Source organism: Dama dama, chromosome 17 (assembly GCF_033118175.1).
Source record: "Dama dama isolate Ldn47 chromosome 17, ASM3311817v1, whole genome shotgun sequence".
Taxonomy (NCBI): Eukaryota; Metazoa; Chordata; class Mammalia; order Artiodactyla; family Cervidae; genus Dama; species Dama dama.
Window position 1 is genome coordinate 24,052,468 of NC_083697.1, and position 21,864 is coordinate 24,074,331.

At 44.9% G+C, this 21,864-nt stretch overlaps 1 protein-coding gene across 6 annotated transcripts in view; it reads left to right on the top strand.

The window, feature by feature from the left end:
* The window catches only part of LEF1 (lymphoid enhancer binding factor 1), a 121,583-nt gene extending 108,005 nt beyond the window's left edge, over nucleotides 1-13,578 (top strand). For 3 of the 6 annotated variants that reach the window (XM_061164236.1, XM_061164234.1, XM_061164238.1), the window contains 2 exons: nucleotides 2-42; nucleotides 12,398-13,578. In XM_061164236.1, coding sequence (XP_061020219.1) covers nucleotides 2-36 — 35 coding nt within the window. In that variant the 3' untranslated portion in view covers nucleotides 37-42; nucleotides 12,398-13,578. The remainder of the gene's footprint in view (nucleotide 1; nucleotides 43-12,397) is intronic. The other 3 variants (XM_061164235.1, XM_061164233.1, XM_061164237.1) reach the window with 1 other exon arrangement.
* Nucleotides 13,579-21,864: the final 8,286 nt, after the last annotated feature.

Consider the following 21,864-nt stretch of genomic DNA (forward strand, 5'->3'; position numbering starts at 1 on the left):
GGTACAGGTCCAAGAATGACAGCTGCCTACATCTGAAACATGGTAAGAATAACCCTCTGGTCCTACTGCTGACAGTATTGATAAACAGAGGCACTTGCTTGTGAATCTTCTTGCTTACACTGGCGCCATTCAGCATTGCTCCTTTAAAGAGACAGACCACCAAAATCAAAGCAGTGCTTTAAAACATCTGATGGTTTTTATACCGGCTATAGACTTGAAATATAGTATGTGTCTCTCTTCTTCCCCTTTTTGCCCCTTTAATCTTTCTCCATTCCCTTTCCCCTAACTCTTGTCAACCATTCCTTACTAACCAGTGGCAGTCTGCCTCCTTAAAAGACAAGTAATAAAAACCAGCAAAATAGCATCTTACTCTGCAAACCCGGGGCTGTGCTGGAGGAACTCAAGCCCACACTGGCCCAGGACTTGGAAGGTTTTGCTCTGTAGAGACTTTCTCTCAGTTGGGATGATATATAGAGGCTTAAAAGTAATGTATTTATTTCTAGGGAGAAAGAGGCTTCATTTTTTTTCTATTATTTAAATATATGGCTCCAGGACTTATTAACTATATTCTACTATCAAGTTCATTATTGGTAACCATTGCTAGATCTCACTTTTATCTTTATAGCTAAATTTATTTCATTCCTGCTTTTTGTAGTTATTTGATTTTTGACCATGTGACCAGCAGCCCTGGTGGAAACCTGGCTTTGTAAACTACCTCATTCTTTGCTAGGCTTTGAATTCATAGTGTGTCTGTGAATTCTCAGTTCTTCTGAGAGGCGCTCCCTTTGATTCTCTTCTCTCTAGGAACCTGCATCCAGTCCCGTCAACTCCATGTTTGGGGTCTGTCTCGAGTCTTTCTTCTCACACTCAGCAGTCCACAGCCTCAGCTCAGGTGCTCTAACTTTCCATCTGGGTTACTGTAATAGCCTTTGGATAACTGTCCTGCTTCCAGACTTCATTTCTGCCAGTTCTTCGTGTTGCTCTCAGAGGGATTTGCTGAAGCACAAACGAATGGTGTCACTTCCCTACTTAAAAAGGGCCAGTGCTTCCCGCTGTCTGAAGGACACAGTGCAGACCAGATTAGCGTGGCTCTGCGTCTCCCTCTCCTCAAGGCTCCGTGTTCTGCCTCTCCTCACCTCCAACCATGTGGCCTGTGCTCTGTCCAAACAAAACCACTTGCATCCCCCAGACAGACGGAGGCTGCTGCGCACACTGCCCCTGCGCTCTGAGAGCCCGTTTCCTCTGCCTGGGCATGGTGTTTGTCAGGAGAGCACTAGCTTCTGGGTCATTTCATTCTTGACTAGAACCAGACTGACCACTTAAACTTTTAGAACTTAATCCTGGTGCTAAAATTTCAATGGACTTTCCTAGGAAAGCCTGCAGAGATTTTGGTACCAAATTGATATGAATTTTATATCAACTGTTTGCCCGGCTTGAGGTTCTTAATCTTCATTTCCCTCCACTATAAGATGGGAACAGTAAGCCCCACCCGCTTAGGGTTCTTTGTTTATCATCAGTGGCCTCTCTTCGTCCCTCCACCCCATACCAAGACCCAACTCAGCTGTCCTCTCCTCTGTGAGACTTTCTTCATCTTTATTCAGAGTCCCAGAGTTCTTCACAATTTCATCATTGTTGTTTTATGATATCAAAAGTCTTATAAACTAGTAGTTAGTGGCAGGCTTTTCTCCAAGTATAAATAAGATCAGCCTTTCATACAGGTGAACAAACAGGTATCAGAAAAATGTCACAGTTGATGTTCATATTTAATTCAACTTAATAGCTATTACTGAGGACCTCTTCTGAGCTGGCCTTGCACCTTGGTTATCAGGAGCACAGGCCCAGCCCCCGGGTACTTATGGCATCATAGTTTAGAAGTAGTTCTAGTAGTAAACACATATGCCTTTGTACCTTTTTTGTCACATTTTATTTTTTGAAGACTATTGTCCTTTTAATTACTGAACACCTGGGAATGGACAGCAGCCCCTTGAATGCTTGGCTCTAAATGGAAAACCCTCATAAGCACTACATGCTAAGGACTGATAATGGTCTGATTCACTCTGTCCTCTGTTTGCACCACCATCTTCAATGCTGTTTCTATTCAAACATCATGCAAAAATGTGTTTCTGTACTTCAGACTTTGATATTTGGTTTTGTGTCCCTTATGATTAACATTACATAGTATTTCAGATTCAAAAATTCGCTAAATGCCTTTTTGTCCTAGAATGTACCCCAGATATCTCCTTTTTTAAAAATAATGTTACAGTGATCATTGTGCTTCCTTGTCACTTTTGTTTTTTTGTCTGTTTGTGTTTAAGGTCAAGGTCAGGGTGTCCCCTCTGCCCTGCTCCAGAAAAACACAACAAAGCTTACCTTCCCCCCACCCCAAGAAAAAAATTCTTGGCTCTTGTCAGCTGGGCTGCACGAAATCAGAGTCTTCATTGTTCCTCTCCCCTCTCGGTGCTGGATCAGGCATGCAGCCTTTGAAGTCCTGTCCTCCACACTATCCTATTTTAGAGAACAGCACTGCCAGTCATTAGATAAAGAGTTACTAAGCAGAGAGAAGGTCAGATTTGCATTCATAAAGATTTCAGCAAATTAGGAATGATTCTACCCCTACTGCTTCCTCACCCCTTTCTTTGTTTTAAGAATTCAGAAACTTCTATGTGTAGTAGTTGACTTGTTTAGTTACTATTCAGCATTTATTGGGCATTTTATAAATGCCAGTTAGCTCTGTAATACCTAGAAATACAGCATTGAATGAGGCTCCGGAGGTCCCTGCTTACATTGCTGGCAGGGCAACTATTAAAAACAAACAGAAACGTGTAAGTGCTATAATACAAATAAAGTAGAGTGACTGGAGGGTAGGCTTTGGGCTGATGATGATAAAAGGCCTTCTGAGGAGGAGACACTCAGTACTTACCGATTAATTTCCATGGAGGGTATCCTGTGTACTGTTCTAAATGGAAGACCAGGGCAACAGAGCATCCTGCTGTTAGAAAGAGCTTAGACTAGGCGTGAGGCCACCCAGGCTCTCACATTAGCCCTCTGTGCCATGTGATGATCTGGGGCAGTAGGTTTAAGTCAGGAGCCTCTGGTTCCTCGGCAGAAGGCAGAAGTGAAAGGGCTGTTGACTGGCCTCTGAGCGCCCAGCTGCCTCCAGTCCCAGCTTTTCCCGGGTGGCTCTGTGGGTCCGCAAGCTGCCCTGCCTCCCAGGTGTTAGTAAAGGGACTCGACGTCCCTTTTCTGCTTCCTAATCTGTCCTCATCCTATGTCTGAGTGGAGTGGCTCTGTAGAACTAATAAGGCACCTGTATGATCTTGCAAACGACTTGTGCACGAAGTGCTTGCTCTTCAATCCTGTGTAGGTCATCTCTCCCCACCCCCAGAACGAGTGACAGAAGCACTATTCGAGGCTTCGCTTCCATGCTGATGCCGTCACGTGGCCTCTTGTCTGCCAGACTTCAGTCCCAGTTGTGCTGGCTCCACCTTAGAGAGGAGCCCAAGACAGATGGAGTGTCTGATTAGGCTCGATCCTGCCCACAGTGTGTGTGAGGTCTCTTAGGACTTGCTCTCAGCTCTGAAGGGAAATCCTGAAGTCAGGCTATCCCTGCAGGAAGGCAAAGCTGACGGAATGCAGTGCCCAGACGGGGAAGATGCTGTGACTCCAACGTGAAGAGATTTTTGAGAGGGTTTCTCTCTGTACAATGAAACTTGCCATTATCTTGTTCTCCTTAAAAGAAATTCCCGTTAAATTAGATCACTGAGCTTAGACGTCTGTGGTGTAGCTCAAATGCTAGGGACCTCTCATTACTCTGAACTAGCAAGGGATGGTGGATTATAAGGAAAAGACTCCTCTGTGAACAAAAAACTGTCTGAGAACTTGTTTCTACTCCTTAAAAGACACGAGTTTCATTTAATGCTTTCACTTTGTTGGTGGGAAATGCCATTGGAGTTGCTTCATACACCCAGCCTTGTCCCCATCTGCCTGTGCGTTTCAATTTTTGTGCATTATATAAGAATAGTCATTCTGGTGAAATCAAGTTGAAACAAAGAAATTAGCATTAACCCAGTCTCAACATCTTATAGCCAACTTTAGGAATAATTAGAATTAGGATCTATAAAAGACATTCCTCCAAATCGGAGGTGATTTCCAAGCTGTGGGACCTTTCAAGAAATCCAAATTCATCCTTAGCTTTTTTTTAAACTAACTCTTCACTTGTGAGAATGCTGGGAGCCAGGGCCCCAGGCCGTGAGACTGCACACATTCTCCCGTGAAGGCCAATGTCACAAACGCCAGTTGTTCATTCACTTTGCTGTGAACATCCAGTGAGGTCTACTTGTGCAAGTCAAGAACTGCTTTAGGCAATGGGGTGCCTTGCTAAATGAACCCTACCCATTCCCAGAGGAACTCCCAGTTTAAGAGGATACAGACATATAAATGAATAATTACAAAATAATATGTTTTGTAGTAGAGAGGAAGCACATAGAGCACACTGTGTTAAAAAGAACAAGAAGTATTAATACACAAATCAAAGTAAGATCAAGGAAGGCTTCCTGGAAAAGTCAGTCACACCTGAGCTGTCCAGTTAACGGAAGAATTCTTGGGTTTGAAAGAACAATGATCAAGCTGTGAGTTTCCAGTATTCTAGTACATGTTAGATTTGAAATATGTAACATCTCAAGGTTGTCAGAAGTCAAAGATTATCATCAAATACTTCCCTTTCTTCCTGACTTAAGATTCATGAGGAATTGAGGCAGCAAAGAATTAAGAATTTTTGAAAAGGTGAAGAAGATTATTATTCTGAGTTTACTAACTTAAAGAACATTACTGATTGGTTTACTAATATTTATTTTAGCAAAATATATATAAAGTCCACTATCTTAAAATTATATTGATTGAAATTATGATATCTCAGTGTATTTCCTTTGATCATATAACAGCAAAGGGCTAGTTTAAAAACAAGCTACCTTTTTTAAAAAAAGAAACCTTGAGTTAAGCACACCAGAAGATACAGACAGGCACTCATATACAGACACACTACAGTATGATTTTAGCCTTAGAATAATCTTTACCTTGTACATTTTTTCTAAACTGAGAATTTAAAATATTTTTTCCTAAATGAAAACTTTAACCTTTATTTTCCTGGGTCAACAGGTGTGTGGGAGAAGTAATTTCTAGTATAGTAGACAGCAGAATAGTTAATTGTGCAGTGCTTGGGTTTACATCTTTTAAAAAAAATTTTTCTAGCTTTCCATTTGATTGGACTGGAGTCCTCCTCAGAACTGACTGAAGGTCTTCCAGGAGACTTGCCTGAAGCCTGAGACTTGGCTGTGTCCTCCTGAGTCAGGGAGAGGTCTAAATATTTTCAGGAATGTCCTTGAGAAAAACATTTACTTCATACAGTTTTTGAAGCTCACCCTAGTGAGTTTGACACTTTTGCCTAATCTTTGCCCTGAACTCTGTTCCCTGAGGACAGATGTAGTCACCCACATTAACTATCAGTTAGCCTCTGAGTATTTGTTCCTAGGTTGGCTTGAGTTAGAAAGCAAAGCCAACTGTTTACAGACTAGTAAAACTGGAAATACCTAGGAAACAGTAAGGCTTGTCCAAAGGCTCAAAGTAGAAATGAAGGCTTTGATAATAAGAAAGTGAAAAAACCAGGGGTGTGTTGGCATTGGTATAATCAAGAGGGAGGCAGGCAGATGCCCACCTCGGTGCCCTAATACGCTGGTGGCTGGGCTGTTGGTCTAGCGCACGTGGTGATGTTATCTCAGCAGCTGTGCACTGGTGAAGGAACAGGGAGAGGACTGTGCTTGTGGTGAAACCTTTGAAAATCTCTGCAGTGCTACAGTGTCCTTCCCATCAGTTCTGCGCTGCTCTTTAATGGTCAGAAGAGCTAAAATCAGGTTTAAGTTGCCTCAGGAAACAAACAGGAAACTGGACCCTTGGCTAGCAGGAGTCCACGTGCAATTAAAAAAAATGATAGTAGACAGAAGAACAAGGCTCTTACAACCCTCGAGACACACTCTTCAGTATTGTCCATGGAAACCTGTGAAATTGAGATCCAAGCACTTAAGAATAGTTCATAGAATAAAATGTTTTGGACAAATCTGATATAATAGAATGTTTTCTCACTGAGTTGTCTGAAACTGAGAGAATTTTCCTTCTGGATAATAGAGTTTCCCAGAGAACTCTAGGTTTACCTGTTTAAGTATCAAAACACGTACTTTTTAACTCTTGTGAGTACAGCTCATTCTTCAGCAGAGTACATGTAATTTAAACATTTTTTAATACCTCATGCCATTATTCTGTAATGTACTGTATGGTATATGGTAACAAGGAATTGATGGTGTCTGACACTTGTAAATGACCCCAAATAATAAGGGATTTCTAAAGATCTGCTCTTTTTAATTTACTGTCTTCTCATTCTGACTAGAGACTGTACCTTTCCCTGACAGTAGTAAATATGTTCCTTCAGATCCATTTTGTGGATTTGGGAACCAGAAAAAAAAGCTTATTTGAATAATATATACATTAAAAGTAAATAGAGTCTGAGTTGGAGTATGGAGGGCGCTCTAATTAGGAAGGGTAAATGTGCCCTTTTTTGGTCTTTTTTTTTTTTTTTGCATGAATCTTTTGTTACTACAGTGAGAGCTAAAGGCCCTTCCACTTCCTCAGCTGTGTTCTGTGGGTCTCAAGCTGCCAGGTATTAGATCCGAGGAGTAAGTCTAATAATCTGAGGTGATCCTGCCTTAGCAAAGTCACTCTTTTTTTTTTTTGACAGAATGAGGGGGAAGAAATGAAAGCATTTCAGTCAAACAGTAGTGCCCACTTTTCTTGCTTAAGTCCTGAGTCAAATCTAACTATTTAGAAAACTGAAGTTTTCTAAATTTTTAGATATATTCTCTGTAAACATAACAACAAAATTTTGCTGCCCTTTGGTATTACTTTTCCCAGGTATCACTGTATTTCTGTAGACATTGTAGAAGATATTTTATAAGATATTTGCTAAGAGAGACTTTGCAGAACTCTCTGTAGGTCTTAATTTTCCACCAGAAATTCTGTAAATAATACAACAGTTGTGTTTACCCCCAAACGTGCCACATGAGGTCGGAACAACAAGAACAGAACTAACACTGCTGGACCACGTATTCTGTCCTAGATGCTCTAACAGAGGCCTCTGCATCCCATTTTGTGGCAGCCCTGTATGGGGAGGGATCTTTGCGCTGTTTGAGGGATAAGAAAATGTCAGTAATTTGTCTAGGGCCGTGCGGTCGGTGTGCAGCAGTGTCAGGTTCAGACCTAGCTCTGCTTCTCTTTAGCTCACGTCTCCACCCACTGCAGTAACCAACACTCACTGCACTGTGCAGATGCTAGGCATGTAATCTGTCATGGGTAATTATCTTCCTTCATCCCCCTCATCGTACATCATGAGGTGTAATGATGTACTATTGATATTTCTCTTTTACAGATGAGACTGAGGTTTCTGCATTCAGGTAACTTGCTGAGGATAATTCAGGTGATGTGATAAAGGCTGGGGCTCACCCCGCCCAGGGCTGACTGTTCTCAGAGCTCATGCTCAGAACCCATGATGCCCTGTCACCTCCCGAGGCCCCGTATAGTTAAGACTCACAGACTCGTACACGTACAGAAATAAGGAAAAAAGCGTGCACTAGCTCTGTTGCCTCACATTTAGAAGGCGAAGTTAGCATCTTTAGTGTAGGAGAACTTGTAGAGAGAAAAGGTGAACTGGATAAAGAATTTAGAGATGAGTATATGAGTCTCCATAGATATTGCCCTCCTGAAGCACTTTGATATACAGAAGTAAAATGGATTTTGAGGCTCTCTTATTCAAAGCTTTCCTCAAGAATATTTCTGTAGTGTTTCCAGTGGAGGTAAGGGTCTAGGGTGGGATCTGTAAGCTCAGCCAACCAGTGTGATGTACATCCTCACAAGGGAGAGGCAAAGGGCTGATGAGAAGCCAATAGCTGCAGATGGAAATAAGAAAGTCCCCTAGAGCAGTTTATTAATAGTTACAGGCCTGCCTCGGAGTCATCTTAACATTGCCAAAGTCTGCTTTCACGGATAATGATTCATTCTGAATAATCACAAGGGAAGAAGACACACAGATGCAGTGACCTTGCCTTGGTCTATATAACCTGGGTCCAAGCCCAAGGCCAGTGACCCCTCATAGCCCTGACCTCTCCCTCCTTCCTCCACAGTTTGGGAATCATCTTGCATCAGAGCTTATAGCTGGGGACTGGGGGCCGGCTAGCTTGTTGCTGGACTTAAGGACTAACTCCACTGTAGAAAGAATAGAGAGCACCAACCTTCCCAGCCACAAATCATATTTTCTTTCACCCAAATGCTGGGTAATCCTTTCAAAGACCTGAATCTGCCTTTTGCAGATTATACTTTAAATCTTAGAGATTTAAACCTCCCAGTTAATTTCTTGTGCTCTTTGTTCTCCCATCCTGCTTTGAGAGCATATCACCTTGGGGTGGGCAGTGGTCTAGGTGTAGCCCACCGCCACCTCCTCTGTCCTAACTGTGCTGCTGACTAGCTATGGCTATGGGCAAGCAGGCAGTCGAGAAGAAAAGGAGTGATAATTTAGCTCTGCAGTATGGTGGAAAGAAATTGAGTTTAAGGCTCAAAAGCTAATTCTGCCACCTATAGTGACCTTAGCCAAGGCCTTTCACTCACACAGCCCAGTCCTTCTCTGTAAATGGGCCAAAGTCCGCGGAGCTGTCGTGACTGCATCACACCGTGTCCCAGTGCCTGGGGCCGCAGTGCTCAGCCCACACTGTCCCTTCCTCCTCCCCCAGCTCCTGTGACCCACGAGGAACCAGGAGCCCCAGCAAATCTCTAGGGGACCCTCAGACCAGTCACTGATGAGCAAACGCCTCCGTTCTCTCTAGAAGGACAGGGCAGCTCTGTCATGCTCGCCTTCTGCTCTAGAAGTCCGCTCTCTGCGTACACACACGACTTTGTGCAGCACAAGGGCGCCTGCCCTGAAATAGCAGGCTTGTCGCTTTGCCCGGGGCTGAGGCTGGAAAACTTGGCCGTGCGCGGGAGGTGTGTGGTGTGCTGCGGAGAGGCGGGTGCTCTTTACAAAGTCTCTGCTTCTGTTCACCTTTCACAGGCTCATCTCTGATGCTCTCTCCTCAAACTTCACGTCATAACTAAAAACACTTTAAAGTTGCTGCTCCTTGCTAGGACATTTGGGAAGGGAAGGATCTCTTATGCCAACCACCTTTGCGTGTGCCTCGCCGTTTCTGTACGCGGTGGCGCTGTTACATGACAAGGCATCTCCCGGCGTGCTGTGCCCGCGTGGCTCCCTCAACGGGTGGATCCTCGTCGCGGGCCAGCCCTCCTCTCCTCCACCGTGGCCCCGCTGATGGGCTTGGTTCCTTGCCCCTTCTGCTGGAGGACAGACTGGGGAGGGGCTGGGCCACAGAACCCCAAGGATAAGGGCTGGCAAAGCAATTGGCTTCCATTAGAGGCTGATATTTGCATTTAAGAAGATATTCTCCTTTCCCTTTCTTCACATCTTTTAAGCCAAGGCCTAAAAGCCTTCAGTCACTGCTGGCCATCTCCTGACGCAGGTCCATCTTGAAATCAAGATTTTCCTTTAGCACTTGGGCTCTGAATAAGCAAATCTGTCTCTCTGGGCTCCTGGTTCCATTTGGTTAGCAGGATATTCTGTCAAGATTGGAGTTCAGTCCAGGAGAGAGTCCTGGATTTCAGCTGGATGGTGGGGGGAGGGTGTTTTCTTGTGCCTTCTTCAGAGTCACTCAACAAATGGCCCACGTGGTGACTCCTCGCGGAGGGAGCCCAAGCCTGACATATGTAAGATGGGACTCCAAGCTCCCTTTGAAGCGGGCACAGTAATTGCAGCTTTGATTGTACCGACCCCGCTGCTGGGTTGGGCTACACTGGGGCTTGCCTGGCCAGCCCAGCCTTAGCCACAGCCCCCCCAGTGAAGCCTTAGATGTGGAAGTCTCCAGTCTCCCAAGCCTCATGCCTGTGGTTTCTTGAAAAGAATCTTGATTTGACCTGTTTTATATCTGTATAGCAACACTGGAAGGCCCCCATTTTTCCCATTTGTGGGTAAAATTGGTCTCCCCTGACAACCTTATATTTTAAAGGACCAACCAGGTTCAAATAAGGTGCCCATTTGATAGTTTCTTTACCACTTTATTTAAACACTAGTTACACTATTAGGAGAGCATCCAAGGTGGGGAAGAGTCACTTTTTGATTGGCAGTTGTACACAGCACCTCTGAAACCAACTTTCCAGGAGGATCCTGTAAGAGGGTACTGAGGTAATCAAATAATGGTGGGAACGTGTGAGACTACAGAAAGAACTGGCTTTATTAGGAGATGTCGAAATTCTTTCCAGGGACACGACCTTGTGATAAATGGTCATTCTGGCCAGCCAGGACTGGTAGTGGAGCGGGCAGAAGGCACTTGGGGTGCTGTGAAGTGGGAAGAGTTCAACTTGATGAGCGGGAAGTGCCGGAGAGCCAGGGTGCCACAGGGCCGGCAGGCTGTCACCCCGTGACTTGAGGTCAGCCTGAGGCTGGGCTGGGGACAGGTTCCAGCAGCGGCTGGTGCTCGTGGCTGCTGAGGCCAGTCCATTCTGAACAGAGCTGGTCTCCGGCTGCTGTGCACTCCTCACCAGCAAGAGCAGCCTGGCCCCGGCCCCGCGCGTCAGGGGTGCCCAGCGCCTTGTGACTGGCATCTGTGGGCAGCGCCTTCACCCTCGCCCAGGCTCTGCCCCGTCTCCGGGGAAAGCCGGGCCCTCTGCAGCGCTCCCGTCGTCCTGTGTGAAGCATCTGCTTAAACTTTTAAAAACCACAGAGCTGTAGCATGCTTTTCTTGTTAAATGGGCGAAGGGTAAACTTGTAGAAGAGGAATTGAAAGCGTCGCTGAAGACCTCGTGGCGTTGAAGGCAGCGTTCTGTGGCTGGCTCCCTCCCGCTGTGCTTTGACTTGTGTGTCACCAGCCACCCAGATAAACAGTTCTTCACATCTTCACAGTTGTGATGATGAGTCATGTTGAGGGACAGCACAGGTGGTTGCCGTAATAACAACGCTAACAGGTAGCTGGTAAAAGCCCTAAACGCAGGGACTCACTGTGCGCTCTGCGCGTCCCTCCAAGGTCCTGGCTGCGCCATCCTCACCACAGCCGCGGCACCGCTCCTCCCAGCTCCTGGGCTGCGGACCGCTCTTCTCTGAACAGCACTGTGTGGATTGGAAGTCACCATCCTGAGTTTAGTTTCTCACTATTAAATTATTTCAAAGTTGCCTTTTACTTCTCCAAGGTTTCTTTTTACTCAGATAAAAAGCATAAAGGAATGCACTCAACTATTTAGAATTAATTTTTTCCTAAAGGAAATGTTTGCTAATAAAAGGACATTGCAGCACAGACAGTTGAGATTCGTCTGAGCTGCCGGGGGACCAGGTGGGGGAGGTGACTTCCCTGCAGCTGGACGAGGCCGTCTCCCCAGTTGCAAAGCAGGGGCATTGGATGCTTTCCACAGAGGAGCTGAACTTGGGGGGTGCTTTTGCTGTCCTTTTGTCTCTGATTCTGTTGCAATGTTTTATTTGTAATCACTCTAGGTCTCAGATTGTTAAAACTTTGGGGATTTAGGGATTATCCTTTCTGAATGCTCTTGTCATTGGCAACATCTTTAAATACTTGTTGAGTGTACATCCGAAGCGTAATATTAGAGATCCCAGTTATTAGAAAGGGGAAAAAAAAAAAAACACTTGAGAATTGAAGCCTGAATATTGGAGCTTGCACACCTCAGACCGAATATGAGCGGACAAGAGACGTCCCGGCCGCATAGCTGTTTGTGGTGGGGGTGTGGGGCCCTCACGCACTTGAGTGTGCTTAGTCTCCTGTCAGGGCTGCAGAGAGTGGGGCGCCACTGGAGCGACTCAGCATGTGCGAAAGCATGCAGAGTCCTACAGTGGCTCCGCACAGTGGACTAAAAAGACCAAACACCTCAGAATGATGGATCCTTCCGAGATCTGGCCATTGTCTGCCATTACAGTTCATGTTTGGCCATTCTCTTCTGATGTTTTTCAGATTTATTTTTAAAAACCATGATCCAAAGTATTATGTGTATTTCACATCATAACTCTGTACACATATATATACATATACATGGAACCAAGGTAAACACTTCAGTAAAGTACACTTATTCTCTAATGTAATCTAAGGATTTAGGGCTACCTTAGGGCAATCTGTCTTAGCTATCACCAGATCAACAAAGAGGATTAATTAAATGCAGAGCTCTTAAGACGTGACGTGTTTTATGTAGCTGAGGTTCAAAATCTGTAAAGGTCTGTGGCAAATGCTTAACAGCATTTTATTTGTTCCTTCTCGAGGTGGAAAACGAAGCTCATTCCCAACATGCAAAGCCAAGGCAGCGACCCCGGGACCTCTCCTGGAGATGGAAGCTTGTTGAAAACCCAGACTGTCTCCACGGCTTGCCCAGTTGACCCCAAAGGAGAAAATAACACCAACTTCACCCTGAGGTCACTGCTAGAGACGCTGATCCATAAAGACAATCACTGCCAACCCCCTTTCATCTACTGCAAGAGCCAAGTTCCACAAGAAAGCATACAAGGTTTTTTTAAAAGAAAAATTAAAAAGCACATGAGAATGCTGGCAGGCCCTGGGCCAGCTGAGCCGCTTTCCTCCCGTCTCCGCCGTGCACTTCCCAGAGCACCCTGCATCCGTATCTGCAACCTTCTGGCAAGGACAGTACCTGGGCTGCTTTCGCCTGCCCCAAGCACCTGCACACTGGGCGCGGCTGCAGCGGTCAGCGTCCCCGCAGGGATGTGGGGAAGAGTTCCCTCTGTTTCTGGCTTCATGTTTCTTTTTCTTCTCAAGCTTTTATTTAACAGTGCAAAAGGATCTATCTTGTTTGCTTCTTTTTTTAAACTTGAATTTTTTTTAATTTACACTTCTTTTATTTTTCTTGTATATTTTGCTAGCTATGAGCTTTTTAAGTAAAATTCAAAGATCTTGAACTGTTTGAAATAAAAACGAAATGAAAAGAAGCCTCCTTCTTCTGAGAGAGATCTCGTCTGCTAAGTGGCTTCTCCGTGAATTACCTGTAACAATAGTGGCCTCTCTGTCTTTGTAAGGTGTCTGATAGAACTAAATAAACATAACAGCCAATCCACTCTGTGGGTAGCAGTTGGCAGTCCTCTTTATTTTTCTTATGATCTCTTTTTTTAAATGGTAAACCTTACCAGATACTTTCAGCAGACCAGTTTGCAGTGAATTTTCATTTTTTTCCTTCTCAACCCTTGTTGTAAAAAGCCCAGCACTTGAACTGTTATTACTTTAAATGTTCTGTATTTGTATCTGTTTTTATTAGCCAATTAGTGGGATTTTATGCCAGTTGTTAAAATGAGCATTGATGTACCCATTTTTTTTTTCTAAGTAGCAAGGCACAGCCTTTGCCCCAAACTGTCAATCTAACGTTTGTCATTCCAGTTTGAGTTAACGTGCTGAGCATTTTTTAAAAGAAGCTTTGTAATAAAACATTTAAAAAGTTTTTTTTTAAAGAGTGAAATTCCTGATAATCTCCAGTTGGTAATGGTTACCTGAACCCACAGGCCAGGCCAGAGCTGGGTGGAGCTCGTGACAGAAGGCCTGCCGGCGCAGCCTGCGTGAGGCCGGGCCCACGGCCGCCCCGTCCGCAGGCCCCGAGTCCCCAGAGGCCCTTGTGTGCGCGGCCTGGACCACTGCCGCTGCCTCTGCCAGGGTCGGTGTGAAGGTCGGGGCCACAGGATTCAGGTGGGAGTGATGCTCTTCCTTCCCGAGCCCGCGGACACCCTGACGGGCTCTGCCGTCAGCTCTCGGCACCTCCGCAGGTGTGCCGGTGCCGCCCAGTCAGACCCACTGCTTCTCAAACTGGTCTCCCCCAGTCAAGGCGTCCCTGTGTGTAACTCCCACGCATCTCCCCAAGTCGGTAGTTTCCCAACTTTGAGTCCATAATTCTCCCTCCCTTAAAAGTTTCTGTTATACTACTATATAGCCTGGTATCAGATTTAGCAAATCCTACATATTTTAAGTTTAAAACATCAATATTTCATGATCTTCCACAAAGGTTCCACAATCCATTGAGCTAGTTTGAGAACCACTGACACAACCGGTCTAACTTCAATCTCTTGCTGAAATTCTAGTTCTCTTTCCTTTTTTCAACCTTCAATACAGCTGGATAACAGCTGGCTACCATACTTGTAATAACCCTCCACATACTGTACTTGAAGATTGCCATTAAATCACCCCTCAAATTTCTCTTCTCCAGGCTAAGTAATCCCAATTCCTTGAACCTTTCATCATTGGTCCTTTAATCATTTTCATTACTATCCTCTGGAACCTCTCCAATCCCTTCTCATTTAGCCCTAAACTTGAACCAGGGGAAAATATCTATTATGTTCAGGGGACCTACTTGTTAAAGGTTTCATATTCATTTGAAATTCTGTTTTCTTAACATACATGAACCAAGTGGTTGTAACTGTTTAAAGCTGCCACTGTGTTCTCTCCAGAGTTAACTAGAAAATGCTGTAGGAAGTGACACTGTACTTTGGAGGGAAAAAACAGTAGAAGCAACACATTGTCTCTTCTTGAGTTTTAGAAAGAAACTGATTAGTAGTAAAAAGTCTGTCCACCAAGCAAATAGAGCAAGGATACAAGTGAGACTCAAGCCTCAGCCAAAGCCCACTCACGTCTCCTCTCCCGGGTTCCTCCTCTGCATTTAAAAAATGAATAAATGATATTGAAGAATGGCTTGTTTGAATCTCCTGAGCCAGCTGTTTCTCCTACAACTTGGTCCCTCCTGTATTTCCTTCAGAATAACTCTTCCCAGGTAACTTGGATGTCCTGGCAGTGCCCATCCTGGCCCATTCTACCCAAATCCTGCTTCTGCGGACAGGAGAGTCCAGAGTGCCCGAGAGGCACACACAGAACCGGGACGCTCTCCTGGGGCATCAGGGCAGAGGGACTCCGGCCCCTGCTTCTCCAGTCTTGCAGTGATTCTGCCTCCTTCCCCACAGTGAGCTCGGAGCTGGGCCAAGAGAAGGACAGGCCAGCCTTCCTGTTGGGGCTCAGCTTTTCTTGAGGTTACGGCTGGCCCTCACAGAGGGGTGCTTTCCTCCTGGCTTTAGTTTGTTTGCTTGCAACTACCTGTTTAGCTGGAAGAAATCTTGAACAGTTTCACTGTCCTAAATGTCACTTTTTTCCTCTATACTTTGGTCTAAGGTTCCAACAATATGGAAACCTCTGATCAGAGGCCCATGAGCAATAATGAGATGTCTGCATAGGTTTCCTTTTAAAGGAGAGAAGTCACGAGGGAGAGAAGAGAAATTCCACGTGACATAGTAGTTGTACAAATGATTACATCTGCCACAGGATGTTATTGTTCATACACAGAAACTTTAAGAGCTGCCCTGTGAAACCTAGGGATACATACAGATACATGCACACAAGATTTGAACTACTTTTTAATAGAAATTGAATAGACTAACAAAGGGCCATCTAGTCACAGCTATGGTTTTTCCAGTAGTCATGTTATGGATGTGAGAGCTGGACTATAAAGAAAGCTTGAAAAAAAAAAAAAAAGAAAGCTTGAGTGCCGAATTGATGCTTTTAAGTGTGGTGTTGGAGAAGACTCTTGAGAGTCCCTTGGACTGCAAGGAGATCCAACCAGTCCATCCTAAAGGAGATCAGTCCTGAATATTCATTAGAAGGACTGATGCTGAAGCTGAACCTCCAATACTTTAGCCACCTGATGCAAAGAACCAACTCACTGAAAAAGACCCTTATGCTGAGAACGATTGAAGGCAGGAGAAGGGGACGACAGAGGATGAGATGGTTGGATGGCATGACCAACGCAATGGATATGAGTTTGAGTAAACTCCGGGAGTTGGTGATAGACAGGGAGGCCTGGCATGCTGCAGTCCATGGGGTCGCAAAGAGTCGGACACGACTGAGCGACTGAACTAAGTTAAGCATCTTAATACTAATAGAAGAATGTGATCCTCAGCAGTGTCATAGGCATAGTAAACCAGCGTTAAACACAAATGGTCAATGCACTCATTCAATACCTATTTACTGGGCACTTGCCCACAGGCTCTATTGAAATAACTTGCCCCCTAGTAAAATGTTTTTTGCTGTTGGTAAGCTTGTTCACCACCTGCATTTGTTATAACACACAGGCATCCTTCTCTTCCAATAGTAAACTTTAAATATCAAGTTCTTATAATGGAAAGAGGTTCACAGTGGGGAAAGCCCAGGTTTGGAGAGCTGGACAGTGTCCTCCAACCCTCAGTCCACACCTCCTCTTGGGCTGGAGGAGACCTCACTGACCTCACTGAACGGACAGCGAGTGGAAAATGAGAGATGCTCCACACATACAAAATAACTAGCAAATGAATTTGTCTTTGAATTGCCTCATAATCTATTATTAAACAGGTTCCCCCCCAATGTAAAAATATACTTTGTTTTTATCATGCCTATAGCCATAGAACATGGGAACATATTTCTTCTATCCATGGAAGCAGTTAGTAACCAGACCTAACTATTCTGTTTTGGACCAAAGACAGAGGAAATACTTACACAAAGGGGGCAGAGTCTGGATTTTATTGTGTCATTTACACTGCTGTGTTTATTATTTTTCTTTACCTATAATACCTTGAGATGTTACCACCTAAGTTAATTTTTGATCTCCATTAAATACATGGAAAATCTGGTAGGAAATGTATTATTTGCTGAATGGAATGAGAAAACTGCCTACAAACAGACAATCACACAACGGTTTCTCTTTGTAGTCACAGAGGGATTAGTAGATTAGTTAGTCTCTTCTGTTTGTAACTTAATTGTCTCAGAATTTGACCTGAGTAGAATCACTGACTTATGTTCTACACTGTAATAATATTTTCTCTCATCAGGAAAAAGGTACAAAACAAGCAAAGTAAAATAGAGCCTTACACAAAGTGGCCTGTAGTTCTGACAGCACAAAGTGGCCTGTAGTTCTGACAGGTCCTATCAATCTTGCTCAATTGGAGAAAGGCAACCCACGGTTTTAAAATCTAGCTCACTCTAATGCCTGGTTCTAGCCATCAAGCTGTACATAAAGCAAAGCCTGTGCAGTGCTCACGGGGGCTTTAAAAAGCCCAGAGGTACCTGCTGAACAACTTCATCTGTTCCCCACATGCCAGCATCTAGCACAGGCTGTGCCTGCTCCAATTCCAATGTTCCAATTAGCTGGGATTCTTCTTTCCTCAGTGCCTGATCTCAGAGAGCTCCAACCCATCCAGGCACCCCTTACAAAAATGGCCCATTTTCCAGAAGACCTAAAGAGACACTTCTTCAAAGAAATACAGATGGCAAATAGGCAGGCACATGGAAAGATGCTCAACACTGCTAATTAACAAAGAAATACAAATCAAAGCTACAATGAGGTACCACCTCACACCACTCAGAATGCCATCATCAGAAAGTCTACAAAAAAATGCCGGAGAGAGTGTGGAGAAAAGGAAACCCTCCTACACAGCTGGTAGGAATGCAAGTTGGTGCAGTCACTGTGGAAGATAGTACGGAGGTTCCTTAGAAAACTAAAAAGAGAATTACCATATGATCCAGCAATCCCACTCCTGGGCATATATCCAGGAAAAAAACAGGATAATTAAAAAATATACTTGCACTCCTATGTTCATTGCAACATTATTCACAATAGCCAAGCCATGGAAACAAATTAAATGTCCAATGACAGATGAATGGATAAAGAAGATGTGGTAAAGATGTGATACATATATACAATGGGATACTACTCAGCCATAAAAAGAACAAAATGTCATTTGCAGCAACATGGATGGACTTACAGATTATTCATAATAATGGAATTCAGAAAGAGAAATCAAAATACCGTATGATATAACGTGTGGAATCTAAAACATAACACAAAGGAACCTATCTAAGAAACAAACATGCTCAGGGACAAACAGAATAGACTAGTGGCTGTCAAGGGGGAGGGATTTGAGAGAGGGATGGAGTGGGAGGTTAGGGGATGTAAGATTTTATATAGAGGATGGATAAATAACAAGGTCCTACTGTATAGCACAGAGAACTATATTCAACATTGTATAATAAACCATAATGAAAAAGAATATAAAAAAAGAATGTACATGTATATATATATAACTGAATCACTTTGCTGTACAGAAATTGTTCAGTTGCGAAGTCCTATTCAACTCCTTGCAGCCCCATAGACCCTGGCCCACTAGGCTCCTCTGTCCATGTGCTTCTCTAGGCAAGAATACTGGAGTGGTTTGCCATGCCCTCCTCCAGGGGATCTTCCCGACACAGGGATCCAATCTGAGTCTTCCGACGTCTCTTTCATTGGCAGGGAGGTTCTTTATCACTGGGCCACCTGGGAGCCAACCCCCCCCACCCACCCAAAGGGCAGCAGAATTCTCTCTAAACATCCCCACACGAGTAGGTTCTCAGCCTAGGATGTGCGGGCATCCGCTGAAGCTCTGCCAGGCGTGCAGGCCTCCTCTCAGGATGACGGCTTCCCTCCCTCACGCATCACCTTTTCCCTGACGCCAGTTAAGCAGGAGTGTCACCTGGGGGCACTCAGGGTGGACAGCCTCTCCCCTGGACGTGGCTGGAGGATGGAAGTCTACAGGACCAAACGGGACGCACCCCCTCTGCCTGCCTGGCCTGCCCCGAATCCATGTGGTAAGGCAAGCTGCTGCTGTACCCGCACGCTTCCCTGGAACTTCAACACGAGTGGAAAAGCTCTGGAAATCCACCTCCCACGAGCAGGCGGTGAAACCTCCACAGGCCTCCAGAGTTCAGCCCTTCAAACACTGCGACCATAAAGTTTGGCTCAAGCACGCCTTACTCCCCAGGTCTGTGGGGGACGCTTCTGTTTCCTATCTTCTAAACCTCATCGAGGCAAGTGATTATTTATGAGTTCTTATAGGTTTTCCCTTCCGGCACGTGCTCGCTCGCCTGAGAACAGGCTCCGTGTCTCTGGCGGGCACGAGGCCTGGACACCCAGCCCCGCCACAGCCCTGTCCTTGTGAGGCCTGCCCTTCGCTCTGCCTTGCTGACCAGTGGCCCTCGCATTGATCCTGTTCGCTTACCACCCCTGCCCTGATTTCCGTCTCTCTTAGGAGCCTTTTTTCCGAGGTCTTAAATCATCCGCAGTCTACCAAACACAAAATTTCAAATACCTGCGAGACAGATGCCTCGCCGGCTTGCTGGACGCTTCCTGTGAGTTTCTTTTTCCGGGTCAGCCTGGAAAGGCCAGCACGGCTCCCACCACTTTGGGAAGCACTTCCGGAGCAGCTGCGGAAGTGGCCCCATGACTTCACTTCTATGACTCTCTTTTACTAGACCAGTGGGACTGTTCCCAATGTCAGCCCACTCCCCCAAGGGTTAAAGTTCAGGCTGTCTGTAAGCCTGTAGGTTTGAGGTGAACCGTGACTTCCTTTCAAATAGGGCGCAGAGGAGGGAGGTGGTCGCAATCCGTCTATTAAGCCCGGCAGAGAGCTCAACACCTGACATCCATCATCTCATTTAGTCTCAGCCACCTTGTGGGACAGGACCCATCATTCTGCCCATTCTGCCAGCTCTCTCCAGAAGACAAGTAACCCCCCAAGGTTAGGCTGCATAGGTAAGAGTGGAGCTCAGCACTAGATCCCAAGTCTGTTTAATACCAAAGCCCTTGGTGTTAATCATTTATACCAATTAATTCTGCAACAACCATAGTTGGTCATTTTAAATAAAACATTAAATAGAATTAGATTTTTCTTTCAGGAGTTAAAATTTGTTCTATCATAGAAATAAAAACTGTGATTATGAAATATTGAGTGATTTTAAGAACAATTTACACAACCAAATGCGTTGAAAATGCAGCAATGCTTCCATTGTTCAAAGTACTTTTGATTAATATTTATGTGCCATCAGTGCCAGTTTACAGGAAAATTGGTTCCACAAAATTACAGCCACACCTTGTATTTTGGTAAGACTTAATCGGTTACTTAGATTGAAATGTTAAAGGGATTAAAACCAAGGTGGGTCAAGACAAAAGCTTGTTTCAAAGTGTGAAAAGTGTAATTTGCAAACTATGGAAGTGTAACTAGTGTATGTTGTTTAAGCGGTGACCGTACAGTAGCCAGTCCTGATTTAAAAGCAGGGGACCTGACTGACCGCAAAGACCCTTCTCCCCTCGCAGCCCTTGGCAGGCAGTAGCTGTGCTCCCCTGAGAAGGCAGAGGCTGGAGCACAAGGCTGAGAAAGCCACTCTCCACTCCTGTGTGTAAGAAGATGTTCAAAGTTCCGTCCCAGACCCAAACATGACACATGCAAGAGGATTTTCGAAAACAACAAAAGAACATGCAGAGGCCAGGTGGTCGGACTTTCTGGCAGGCTGAGAGCACACCGAGACACCGCAGCCAGGGAAAGCCAGCGGCGACCCCCACCCTCACGCCGGGCAGGCTGACGCCACATCACTGCGTTTGCTCTTTCCTGGAATCCATTTCCAGGATGAGGGCCCTCATCCTGTGGGCAGTCCAGGCAGAGGATGAAAAGCAAAGAATGCCCCTCCTAAGCCTGGGGCTCCTGTCAAAGGCCAGGAGCCAGCCTGAGAGTGAGCAGGGGGCTGTCAGACCACAGGGTAACCTTCAGTAATGGAAATGGTGATGGTGTCACAGGTGCTTCCTTTTTTTCGTTAGGAAATATAAGAATAACCTACAAGTTTCCTAAACCAGGTTCTATGTGTGGTAGAAATGTATGTACATAGTTACTTTTCCATTATGCTCTACTTAAGAGTCAAGTAAAAAAATTTAATAAGCTCCCCTTTATCCATCATGAAACGGGTGGAGGACAATCTCTTAAGCATGAGCACTGTGACCAAGAATTCCAAACAAGGATGCCCGTTTTAGGGACAGTCCTATATGGAAGTCTGGATTTGAAATTTTCAAATTTGCTACCTTATATTTTATCAAAACCTAGTTCTAATCCTGGCTCTGTCACAAAACTTCTGGTCGCCCTGAGCACATCACGTCAGCTCTCTGTTAATGGGGCCACTGGACCTCAGGGTTTCTGATGTCTTTCCAGCCTCAAAATTCTATCCTGGAAGACACTTTCTCAAGCCAATGATTATAAGAAGCTTATGTTACACTATTTCTTTTTGTTGGCAAAGAAGAAACAGATGTTCCTTAAAAACTGGTTTTTGTGCCTTTATTACTGCTTTCCTGGTAAGAAATCTGGAGTGACAGCTACAGGCAGGTTGTACATAAACACCGTCTCCTGCCACTCCTTCCTCACCGTTACCACTCAAAAAAGTGACTACAGGCCAAAGATGGCACAGCTTCCACCTAAATTACCAACCTTTACTTTTATAACCATTTAAACATATTATGATTTTAAACTATACATGTTTATTTCAATTCAAATTTTCATAGATTAAAAAAACAGCATTTCATTAGAGTCAATTTGCGGCAATGATTTCTCATGGGCAAAAAAAAAAGAGACAGACAATAATCACTCAGATTTCGGATGTGAACAAAACATCTTCCTGCACTTGGAGATCTTCCCACGAATCCAGCAGCAACATCTCAATGATGAGTGGAATCAAGACATGATACCTGACATCATGCCCGAAGGAGGGTAAGGCTTGAGGCTGCAGGCAGTAGATAACCCGGCAAAGGCAAGAGGCAGGTGCTGCCTCGCAGCCCTCCACAGACACAACACGGGTGTGTCGGTGGCTGGCGACTTTCCCGTGTGGCAACAATGGACACAGGATGCTCTCATTACAAGTAAACGAA